The 12,839-nt window shown below is 42.5% G+C and overlaps 1 protein-coding gene across 1 annotated transcript in view; it reads right to left on the reverse strand.

Moving 5' to 3' along the window:
* mms22l (MMS22-like, DNA repair protein) overlaps positions 1-12,342 on the reverse strand; it is a 54,280-nt gene extending 41,938 nt beyond the window's left edge. The window contains exons 1-11 of the mRNA XM_083760700.1: positions 12,228-12,342; positions 9,367-9,566; positions 8,455-8,580; positions 6,791-6,843; positions 6,008-6,095; positions 5,363-5,543; positions 5,008-5,101; positions 3,272-3,402; positions 2,428-2,541; positions 1,672-1,848; positions 227-289 (exon numbers count right to left, since the gene is read on the reverse strand). Of these exons, the coding sequence (XP_083616826.1) occupies positions 227-289; positions 1,672-1,848; positions 2,428-2,541; positions 3,272-3,402; positions 5,008-5,101; positions 5,363-5,543; positions 6,008-6,095; positions 6,791-6,843; positions 8,455-8,580; positions 9,367-9,557 (1,218 nt within the window). The 5' untranslated portion in view covers positions 9,558-9,566; positions 12,228-12,342. The remainder of the gene's footprint in view (positions 1-226; positions 290-1,671; positions 1,849-2,427; positions 2,542-3,271; positions 3,403-5,007; positions 5,102-5,362; positions 5,544-6,007; positions 6,096-6,790; positions 6,844-8,454; positions 8,581-9,366; positions 9,567-12,227) is intronic.
* Between the last annotated feature and the right edge of the window lie 497 nt (positions 12,343-12,839).

Below are 12,839 nucleotides of genomic sequence, written 5' to 3' on the forward strand. Positions count from 1 at the left end.
AAATAGTAATTTAAATTATACACACTATGGATGCCAGGTCAATAATGACATGGCATCTGTCTACATAACATCTTATATTACATTTTAGCCTTTTGCATAAGCCTTCAGGGTCATTGAGACGCTCGCACACACACACACACACACACACACACACACACACACACACACACACACGGAACAGGAGTATTCAGTATCTATCATTATATTATATTGACAGTATAATTACCTTAGGGCTGCAAGTTAACTTCAGCAACTCTTCCACAAAGCTCCAGTTATCGTCCAGCTGTTTCTGTGATAATGTACAATGTGTTAGAAGAGCGTTTTTTGTTTCGTTGCGTTTTCTATGTCAGGCTTCATTATTGGGCTCTGTAACAGTCCATTGAACTAATTGATTTAAGTGATGAGTCCAATAATACAAATACTCGAGCAAAGCAACCTAAAAGAAATTCAAGTCAACTTAAAGGACAACTTTAGTTTTTTTTTCAACCAAGGTTCATGTTTTAGGTTATTAAAGAAAGTAAAAGATGAGTCTTATTTTTTTTTTCATTTGCCGCTTTCTTTCGTATTGGGGTTATAGCTGTTTTTGACAGGGGGCAGCGGCATTCGAGCATGGGGCTAAATATGTATTTTTTTTTACAAACTTTTATAGATTTATTTTTATTTTATTTACTATGGTCCTACTAGACACACAGCGTGGCTTCCCCCCAGTAGGCTACCTTCACATTCAGTAGATCATGTGATCTTCTGTGGCCAGATGCAATTTCCTGATGTCTATTAGGACTATAGTAAATAATTAAAAAAGAAATCGCCCCAATACTAAAAAAAAAATACATATTTAGCCCCATGCTCGAATGCCCCCGCCCACCTGTCAAAAACAGCTAAAATCCCTAAAACTAAAGAAAGCAGCAAATTAAAAACAATTAACACTCATCTTTTACTCTCTCTAATAACAACCTAAAACATGAACCTTGGTTGAAAAAAACAAAAGTTGTCCTTTAAGTAAAAGCACAATTCCTGCTAGTGTCCACCTCTGCTTTTTAAGCAGCTCGCTGAAGCAGACGGAGGATTAGGTAGCCTGCTCCAAGTAGTACTTCACATTTTGCAATGACAACAAGCACTGTTTTAGGCATGAATTATTCAAATGAATTTCCAAAAATGTGTCGGGGGATGGAGAAAAAAAAAGAAGATAGGGGCACTGCATTTATTCATGCTGTTCATTTGTAGGTTATGTTTGGCTGTTCACATGCATATCACTTCTTTAAAAATCACACCAAAGTGTGAACTGAGCGGTTAAGTGTGTGTGTGTGTGTATGTGTGTGTGTGTGTGTGTGTCTGACCCCAATTAGCTGACTGTTCAGTGTGAATGACCACAATGATCAATAGGTCATGCTACACATACTGTGCTCCAAACAAACAAACAAACAAACAAACAAACAGAAAGACAGACCTAAAACCCTTAGGTACCCTAACTGGGAAAGCATGCCTTTTATCCCGGTTATATTTACACATTAGTTTGGGATACATCATTGAGGATACGTACCAGGTGCATCCTTGCATGTGATGTATTTTTGTTCTGCTTAAGTGGTTAATGGACGGACGGACAGACGAACAGACAGACAGACAGACATACGAACAGACAGACAGACAGACAGACGAACAGACGGAGCCCACCTCGCTGTGAAGGCTCCCGTTGCGGTTGTACTGTCCCAGCTGTGCCAGATGGGTGAGCAGCCACCAGGTGAAGCCCAGGGGGTCTTTACAGTGGGTGGGCAGCCCGCTGTACTGCTCTGCCGGGGGCTTCCCCTCGACCAGGGGCCGCAGCAGGGCGTTCATGTAGCTCCAGAAAGACTGCCCGGGGGGATAAACACAAGCATTATTAATTATCGCTGATGACGCCGGTAGGGACGCCGCCATGTGTGACCTAAACTCTTACTTTTTAGGCTAAGAAAAAAAACTGTGTTCCAATGGATCCAGTGTAGTTATTATTATAGTCACAAGTTAAGTCAATATTTTTTAGTTGAATCTTTAGTTTAGCACGACGCGTTTCGCCGTGAGCTTCGTCAGGTGCGTCAGAAAGAACTCACGGCGAAACGCGTCGTGCTATAATAAATAAGTTGATGCAGTAAGTTGTCCGTCTCTGTTCCCTGGAGTGTGCAGTCCCTTCCTTGGAAGGTTTTTCTCTTTTTGATGTCTATGCCTCCCACGGGTCTTTTTGGATGTGCAGGAGTCTCTTTTTTTGTCAAACACATTTGAAGTGAGGGGCACTCTCATTCCGCTCGTGTTTAGAGTAGCCTTTATGGTCATTAGTAGTGGTGCGTGCAACATGTAGGCCAGGTGGCTTCACACCTGGCAAAAGGTCCTGCGCACTTGTTTCCACTGTGGTCCTATATATTCAATTCATCATAGCATTTAAAAAACAAACGTCACCTGTGTGTGCAGGGTTTTACTCCTGTGCTCCAGCAGGTGCATGAGGAGGACCCACAGTTCCTTGGTGCAGGTGCACAGGTAGTGATGGCTGCTCAGAGCCTCCGTAGGCCTCACCTGTTGAACACATGTTTTACTTCTCAACTTATCTTCATATAATTGGTCCTCACCAATGTTCATGATAAAATACCACACATTTTTCTGTTCATCCGTCAGTCTCGCATACATTTTATCTTCTAATTTGGCTGGGTGGTTTTACATAATGTGACTAAATTTGACTGAGGGACTGCCATTGGATTTTTTTTAATTTTCATGTCATGTGAAAGCAGGGAATCATAGTTTCAAATTGACATATTGGTTGTTCAGTTTGACCCACCAGAGATATGGCTTATAGAGTAATGTCTTGCAGAAAACAGAGAGTTGAGAAAACAGGCTTGAAAGGTTCACTTCGGTGGACTCTAACATTACACCTAGCTACATGTTTAAGCATTTATTTCATATGTCGATCTCAGTCAAATGCAGTCTGACAATATGTAATACATAATACCATAGTTATAGGCCTGTCCTACACATACTTGGTTAGGGTACTCCCTGCTTACGGACTCCTTAAACCTGGCATCCATATTTTGGCCACGTCGTTAACATTTTATTTCGGTGCGACAACATCGTATAAAACGAGGCTTCGAGTGTTTAAAGTTAGATTTGAAATATCATGTTTCAGAGGAGAATAAATGAACGGATATTGCAAACAGGGAAAAAAACACATTGATTGCACACGCACACGCACACGCACACACACACACACACACACAGATGGAGAGAGGAGAGCAGAGGCCCAGCCGCCCACCTTGCTGTATTTGCCTAAGGACAGGCCAGTGAGGTCACAGAGCAGGCTGCACAGGTGCTCCTCAAACAGGCTGCTATCCGTCAGGTTCTCTCCCGTCAGGTCCACGACCCGGTGGGCGTACACCACCTGGCCTGCAGGGGGGAGGAATGATCATGAAAAAGAAAAGGCCAATTCCAACAGATGCAGATTAGGTCATTCTGACCTGAGATCAGATTCTAACGCACAGAAGAATGGTGGTTCTTTAACGCATTTTGACCTGAGATCAGATAAAAAAAATGTCTTAAATCAGACAGTTTAAAAAAATAGCAGACCTACAAGCTTGTAGCGCGCCACTCGGTGGCACGCTATGAGCTTGTAGATCTGCTAGTTTTCAATAGCTAAAGCATAACGTAATGCTAACACCAAAAGGGGTTCCCGCCTAAAATGGGTTAGGTCAGGGTGCAAAAAGTTATATTGTGGCGTGAAAAGAGAAAGAAAAGACCATTCCTGTTGCAATAATAACAGAGAGATGTTATCCTCGCTGCCGCTAGAATAAAAGAGACGTTTCCAGTTCCCACAGAGTATACTGTAACTGTAACGATAACTCATTCACGTGTCATTCACCATTCACCATTCTGCCATGCACTGGAGTCTTTATAGTTATCATCAGTTATATGGTGTGAACTGTGAACGGCACTCTACACATCCTAGAACCTAGAACCATCTTCAGGGTGGCTTAAATGTACAGATATTTATTCATAATCATAGCACAGACGATCACGTGTCTCAGTCAAAACCACCTCTTTTCACCTGACACTGAGGAGGAGCACGCTATGTTGCTCTCATGTCATAATATTTGCGGGTTAGCCGGGCAAAAATACATCTCTGATCTTGTGTGATATCATGAACCACCCAGACCTATCAGGTTAGCTGGAAAAGATTTTTTTTTCTTTTTCTGATCTTTATTGAAGGTATAGCCCCTTGAGATGCAGCATCTACTTTTCAAGGGGGACCCGTGACACATGAACAAGAAACATAAAAACATACAGTACACAATATACAGATGCATATATACACACAGACAGCTTGCTCACCCTCTCCCACCCACCCCACCAACTACCAATCCTCAGCTGTTACGCAACAGAGAAAAGAAGGGGACAGTGCAATTTACAAATACAGTCAGATTTATGTCCCTAAAATGGAAAACAAAAGTGGGTAATCAGCATTTAGTTACATATCTGGAATAGCTCCCAGAAAACGGCAGGTCTGCTGCCACTCTTATTTATTTTGAAACACAACTAAAGACCTCGTCTTGTTTCTTTCTCTTCTGCACTGTAGCTGCATCTGTTATTTTTACTTATTTTCTTTTATGCATCCTTCTTAATGTCATTGTATAGTTACTGTGTTTCTTTTGCCTGATGTTCTGGGTAAACCACATTGAATAGCCTCGTTGTTTAAATGTGTCACACAAATACAACGGCCTTGCCTTCCTCCTATAGTGGCCCACACTGAACAGGACCAACCCATGGGAGTCCAGAGTGCAGTGACAGACATCACCCTCCCTGCTTTGCTAGTTTGCTACACTCTCCCGCCAACACGGCCAACTGCCAAGTCTGATTATGCTCCGTGGAGGAATTAAACGCCTAGTCTCTGAGGTGGTGGGCAGGAACTTTACATCTTTAACTGTGTTTTTTTGGGGGGAAGAGAATGAGCTAAATGCATGGCTTACAGGTGACGTTTAAAATGTAATGCCTTACCATGCATCTTCTGTCCAAGCAGGTGGAGGATTTCCAACACGGACCAGTGGATGTCCAGGTGCAGGTGCAACAAATGCCAGGAGGGAGGAAATATCTAGAGAAAGACACAGAGGAATGTGAGTTATATAGAATATCCTATCTATCTGTCTGTCTGTCTGTCTGTCTGTCTGTCTGTCTGTCTGTCTATCTCCTTGTGACTGTCCAGCAGTTACCAAAACTTTACCCTGCAAGCAATATATTACCCATTTACACTGTCTCAAAATGGTGCCTGAGGCTACAGCCACAGGCTCTAGAATGATAGACTACATGAGTGAAGAAGACATGGCATCATGCCAATGTTGTTGAGCAGCAGCACCTTTCCTTGCTGGTTCTGGATGGTGAAGGCGCTGGTCTGTACGCTGGCCGGTTGGTCTTTGAGTCGCCCTATGAGGAGAGTGACCCCGAACAGTTCTTCTAGCAGGGCTGAGGGGAGCTGGGCCTCCAGCTCTTCGTAGGGGTGAGAGGGACCTGCCAGGCTGTCGGACGGTTCCAGGTACCTAGAAGGATCATACGCCAAAAAGAACATACAAAATATTGTCACATGGAAACGACCTGATTATTTAGTCACAAGCTCTTGTTTATGTACATTTATCTATGTACAATTATTTAAATATCATGTCATGTCGTTATCATAAATTACTTGCTTCCAGTGCATATACAACACACATTGACATCTGTCGGATGGAAACCTTATATGTCCAAAACAGTTAATTTTCAGGATTCAAATTTGAAAATAGCTAAAGTAGCAGATATAGAGTACTAGCTTTATGATGATACCTTTGTCTGACGCTGTAGTATGATCATGCAGGGTGTTAATTAACAAAAAACACAAAAAGTTAAAATATGGAGATATGACATAGAACACATATAGTGTTTATAGAATAAATCAGTTTGATTACTTTGATTTGTGGTAAAAGAAAAAAAAGCCAAGAAAGTGAATGTGGCGTTTCTCATAATTCACCTGTACAGGAAGACTTTGACATACTGGAGGAAGTACACACACTGTTGTCTGAGTTCCTCTGCCTCATAATGAAGGCTGGGCGCTTGACCTGATGATGGGACAAACATTTACATGTTATTTACATTTACATTTTTCTAAATGAATAAACTAATACTGCAACACTGTCATTTTTGGGTACATGATCACAAGCAGCGTTGTCAGATTTTGCGAGAGAAATAAGCAACCTTCTATGAAAATAAGCCCAAACGAAGTGACTTAACACACGATCAATTCAAACCTATATACATCGGCTAGTCGATCTACAAGCTCACACTGGTGTGGGCGGCGGTGGCTCAGGGTTAGAGTGGCTGGATGGTAACCGCAAGGTTGCCAGTTCGAACCCGGGCTCCCCCAGAGTTAGTGTCGAAGTGTCCTTGAGCAAGACTATGAACCCCTAATTGCTCCTGATGTGCTGGCTAGTGTCTTGCATAGTTTCTGCCGCCATCGGTGTATGAATGTGTGTGTGAATGGGTACATGTAATGCACAATCTATGTAAAGCGTCTTGGATAAAGGCACTATATAAATGCACCATTTACCACAACGAGTCACGATGGGAGGCGTTGTGAGCTTACTGTACTGTAGGTAACTGAGGTTTCTGAACTGTCCACAGTTCTCCTCTGAGACACAAACCAAGTGGAAACAAATTGTGCCATACTATATGATGAGCATTAGTGAGGAGCAATTATATGAAGGTTGAAAGTGGGTGAAGTCATCCTTTAATGTTTAACATATAAAATGCTTACCAAAATCATGGGAACTGGACCGAACCAGGGTCTCAAGCTTGAAGAGTTTTTGTCTGAAACATTTCAGAAAGCAAAGTGTTGTGAGAGACCACTGGATGACATTCATGTGTGCAGAAATAAAAATTCAATGAAAGAACTTGAAATCTTCTACTCCAAGGCTAAACGGTCAGAGTTCTGTAAAGCAGACCTTCAGAGCAGGTTGTATTACTCAGACAGTCTTTAAGGGTTCAGGCCTGTTCTGGGTGCAGATTCACAGAAAACGTATTATAGAAAGAGAATAAAATCCGCACTCTCAGAGTCTCAGTAGTAGTAGGAGTCTTATTTAATAATGTTGAAGATCCGCAGCAGCAGTCAAACTGTATTACGCTACAATCATAAATACTGTGACACAAGGTGTGTGTGTGTGTGTGTGTGTGTGTGTGTGTGTGTGTGTGTGTGTGCGTGCGTGCGTGCGTGCGTGCGTGTGTTTTATATATAATCTTTCATTGGTATATTTTTCACAATATCCATTCCACATAAATATGTTTGGACAACTTCTCTAAACAGTATTAAAAACTATTTTTATTTGCTAGTTGTTTTTGCCCTCCCCGACACTCGTGTCAAAATGATTTAGGGGTAAATGTATTTAGCACATGTATTCTTTTTGCATAAATAAATATCTGAGCATAGCAGCTACCTCCATAGGAGCTACCTCCTAGGCGGCGGCGGCGGTGGCTCAGGGGTAGAGTGCCTGGATGGTAACCGTAAGGTTGCCAGTTCGAACCCGGGCTCCCCCAGAGTTACTGTCGAAGTGTCCTTGAGCAAGACACTGAACCCCTAATTGCTCCCGATGTGCTAGTTGGTGCCTTGCATGGTTTCCGCTGCCATCGGTGTATGAATGTGTGTGTGAATGGGTGAATGTAATGCACAATCTCTGTAAAGCGCCTTGGATAAAGGCGCTATATAAATGCACCATTTATTTACCATTTACCTCCTCCCTTGCTGATGGCCCCTACCTCCATTCAGGCCATCAACAAGGGAAGCAGGAGGAGGTAGCTGCTGTTTCGTTTCAGGGGTGGGTAGTTACACTTGGTTCTGGGACTAGTTGCACATTATATTTAAATGTAATCTGTGTATCTTGTGATAATGTATACGTATGTCTGTTGTTATTTGTGTGTGTTTTACTGTTTGTAATGTGTTTTTTAGAGCTTTTATTATCTGCTGTAAAATGAATTGCCCAGCTTGGGACATACAGTATACATAAACTTGACCTTGACCTGAAGTCCGACAATGTGCCGTCCCATTCCCAAATATTCTCGGATGCTAGGAGGATTATTTTAGTGTAAAAAGACACTAGCCATGTTTTGAATGGGAAATAATATGTTTCTGCATTTGGGTAGGACGGCATTCCAAAAATACAAGGTCATATAAGGTCAGACTACAGAGGTCCTTTGTTCATCAGTCAATGTTGAGGCTTAATTTAGAATTGGGTAGGCTGAACGCTGGACATTGCTTTGATGTAATTTGTTTGCTTCGTTTCTCTGTGTTGTGTCAAATATGTGTATTATAATCATGTGTTGCATACAGTACAGTACATGGCTGCCGAGTCGCAACAAGACAAATTTCAGTGAGAGCTGATAATAAAGAAACATGGTATTGTATGGCCTCACAGACCACAGACTCACCTGAATAGGCCAAAGAGCAGCTTGGTGGATTCCACCAGCGCGGTCTCGGTTACCCAGAGGAAGCCAAATACCTCCACCGTGTCTGTGTCACAGTCCGTAGGGGCTGGGTCCAGACGCAGCAGCAGCCTACACACAACAGTACAGGGAGTCAGAGACTCGGGGCTGTATTTTGCGGTGTCTTAAGGTCTTATTCCCTAACTTGAGTAAACTAAAGACCTGGAGGCCACTCAGAATAGCCAAATGGCATTGATCACGCCTCCAGGTCTTTAGTTTACTCAAGTTAGGGAATAAGACCTGGTACTTAAGACACGCAGAATACAGCCCTCAGAGTGCTATAATCTTGTTTTCTATCTAGTGGAACAAAAGGAAAACAGGTGGGTAAGGACCGAGGATAGTGAGGACTGAGGAGTATGATGACAAATCAACATTTATTTTAAATCAAACGTTATTTCAAACGTTTGCCTAGATTAATGGACGATTGTTTAAAGATCTACAAATTTGTACAGTAGATATACAAGCTCACAGTCACAAGAGCTTGCCGAGAGCTTGTAGTTGCAGATGGGCTATTTTTACTATTTTATCATTGTACAATGAAGTAAAATACAGTGATGAATCAGATTAACCAATTTAATCACTTACAAAAAAAATATTTTAGTGTTGATTCCTTGATATACAAAATATTGCTTAAACTTGCTTCTCAATTATTCAATTAACCTGCATGAGCAGGATTAAGTCGGTTATAGGTATCAATGACGGTTGTGATCAGTTACCTGCCCAGCCCTAGTGAAGAGGACCGAATAGAATATATGACAAGTTTGACAACCTGCTTGTGTATCTCCTCAACTGATTGATTGATTGATTGACACTTTGCGTGTCCACCCCTCGCCCCCCCGACAGAGACAGGAACCTAACCGTTTTAGGGAGCCCCTCCCCGCGTATCCCTCTGAGGGGAGGGAGCAGGGGCCCTCCTCTCCCGTAGCTTCATGGGAGCAGCAGAAGCAGGCCGGCGGTGACGGGGTCAAGTTGCTCAACGCGCTCAACACGTGATCGTCCGAGAAGGGAGACACCGGCGGGGTCAGAGACTGGCCGAAGTCGTCCGACATGCCGCTTCTCTGGGTGGAACAAAAAGCATAAAAGTTAGAACACACACACACACACACACACACACGCCTCAATATAAATGAGAAAGTTTAACTCGGATTATAAACGGAGCTCCGAAATTACAAATAGAATATCAGAATGAGGAGGGAGTTAGAAGTATCCTAGAGCAAGACACTGAACCCCTAACTGCTCCAGGTTGGTGCCTTGCATGGTTTCCTACTTTCCTCTGCCATCGGTGTGTGAATGTGAAGTACAGTCATTGTAAAGCGCTTTGGAGAAAGGTGCTATATGAATGCATATATAGGCCAATATATATTGTAGAAGCCATCCTCACTGTTTTGTATTTATTATTATTATCACAATTGTTATAGTAATAATTTGGCATTATTGGGTATTGGTTTGATGGGTTATTAATTATTATGTAATTGAATCACTGTTTGGACACCAAGGGCACGCCTCCCCAGGCCTAATTGATTGATGGAGAGCATATGTAGGCCTGGGTGATTGGGGAGCGGCATGCACCTGGTGGACAAATGTTTTTTACCTGACAGACAGACAGAGAGAAAGACAGCACAGAGATCATGCCATAACAAGGAAGAGAAGATGTGACTGTTTCTAATGTATCATTCACTGCACTTTGGAAAGTAAATGCAAACCAAAATGACATTGAACCTGTGGACAATCTGTTTCTTATGTCTGCGTACATGGTACATCCTTAATCCATGAGTGCATCACTGGGTTTGTTGGCTACCCCCCAAGGGGCCAGCTAGGCACTCCAATGTTGAAGCGCTGGGCCCTAGTGGTAAGAGGAAGGACTGCAGGCGGACCCGTGGATTCATGACGAGGAAACCCCGTGCAGCTGGGCTTTAACATTGAGCGCTCGTTTGCACTTACGCATTTTATTTTACCTCCAAATTTTAATACTCTATGGTTGGCTACGGTAGAAATGTTTGGAACCAACAAAATGGCAGAGAGAGAGACCAGGGGAAACTTCCTTAGAAGAGGAAGCTGGTAGGTCTAGCAGCCCATAGAGTTATATAATATATAAACTGTCTGGCTAGCCTTAGAATCATTTCTATAGCATAATGGCACAATACAGGTGCGTCACGCCGGTGCAGGTAATTAATGACACCTGTCTGTCTGTTGCGTCAGTCAGCGTGCCTCACTGTATGAAATGTGTTCGTGTGAAACTTGTGGGAAAGTGGAGATATTTGACTAAAACACACGTTTTCTGCCAGAACCTTCAAATGGATATGAAACTATAGAGCTGCGACTGATGAGGTGAGTACAAACTACAAAGTAAGGAGTGCTAGCAGTGACGATATGGAATAAAACTGCATATAATATATCACATTCACAGCCATTCTAGGACTAAACAACAACACGACATGTTGTGAGAATTGAGTACTTATAATTTGAGTACTTTTAGCCTCGCTTAGCCATACTAATAATCACACTGAGGCCTAGCCGCAATTTGCAACTCTAGATTTTTTTACAATCTGTTGAATCTAGAGTTGCAACACCCTCCATCCACTTCCTATTCATGATTTTCGGTTTCTGATCTGCTGGTCTTAAATTACGTTAAACTCACCAACATGGCAGCTGTAGTCCAAGCTTGAATTATCCTCTTTCAATCTGCCGAGCTTGTTTTTCATAAAAATCCCCCGTAGACATGTTATGAGTTACTTTCTGTCCAAAATATTCCAAGAGTGACATTTCCGAGCCGCCATTTGTATTTTTGCAACGTGCCGTAAAACAAGATGTGAGGGCGAGCGCTTGTTTAATAGAAGGCTGTGTGTGATGGGGCGTCGCACTGTGTCTGCCTCTTCTTTGGGTGTCTTACCTGCGCAGGTAAGATTCTATTAAACAAGCGCTCCCCCTCACATCTTGTTTTACGGCACGTTGCAAAAATACAAATGACGGCTCGGAAATGTCACTCTTGGAATATTTTGGACAGAAAGTAACTCATAACATGTCTACGGGGGATTTTTATGAAAAACAAGCTCGGCAGATTGAAAGAGGATAATTCAAGCTTGGACTACAGCTGCCATGTTGGTGAGTTTAACGTCATTTAAGACCAGCAGATCAGAAACCGAAAATCATGAATAGGAAGTGGATGGAGGGTGTTGCAACTCTAGATTCAACAGATTGTAAAAAAAATCTAGAGTTGCAAATTGCGGCTAACTGAGGCCATGCACTGCGAGGCTAGAGTATTTTACTTTGATATTGCAGGCTATATTTTGATGCGAATAATGTGCGGGCTTTTATTTGTAACGGAATTCTGATATTGTTGTATTTCTACTTTTACTTTCGTAAAAAAGAGTACTTCTCTCTCTGTGTGTGTGTGTGTGTGTGTGTGTGTGTGTGTGTGTGTGTGTTACATATTGTAAATTTTTGCCCTGAAACATTTAGTGCGAGGCTGCGAGCATGTGCCTATTATTCAGCCTTATCTTATAGGCTACGTGGGGCTATATTCACAATCACAAACATCCAACCTACAAGCTCACAACGTCTTTCACTCTGGTCTTACAGGTCTATGCTTCCACTGCAGCAGAAGTATAAAGCCCACAGTAAACAGTCGCATATCAACATGGCTACAGAGCTTATAGCTACAGCTTTCCATTGAGAAACAACATCTAATTAATTATAATAGCAAAGATCAGGGGCCAAACCTTTTGTGCTTGTTGTGTGCGTGTGATATATCCAGTAATGTGGTAGAAACACGGTGATCTGTGCAGTTTATATGCTGTATTAAGTCCAGCTTCAGTGACAGCACGGCTGTGTCTCTCTCTGTTGTTGTTTTGTTTTGCCTTTTTCGTTTTCGCTCTCTCCCGCGCGCTTGCCTCACGCATGCGCACATCAGACGGACGACCGACGTGCTCGACGATTGGTCGGAAGTTTGTGCGGTAGGCGTGGCCACGCCGAAAATGGCAGATCTACAAGCTCACGCGTCGTCGGGTTCGCGAGGCGTTGTGAGCTTGCAGATCTGCGATGTTCAGCACAAATCATTATACTGTAAGTAAACCGAAGAGAATAAGAGATATTTATTATTTATATATATATATATAAATGTACCGCTTCAGGTTAGGTATAGTTTTAATTTCACATAAAAGCGACACTTGCTGAGGTTGTTTGTTATTAGATGTTTGTGTGAATTCATATTTCAGGGGTTTTCATGATAAACTGAAAAAGTTCAGAATAAGATTCGTGTGTGTGTGTGTGTGCGTGTGTGTGTGTGTGCGTGTGTGTGTGTGTGTGTGTGTGTGTGTGTGTGTGTGTGCGCG

This window comes from Protomyctophum parallelum, assembly GCF_964188405.1.
Source record: "Protomyctophum parallelum genome assembly, chromosome: 3".
NCBI classification, from domain to species: Eukaryota; Metazoa; Chordata; class Actinopteri; order Myctophiformes; family Myctophidae; genus Protomyctophum; species Protomyctophum parallelum.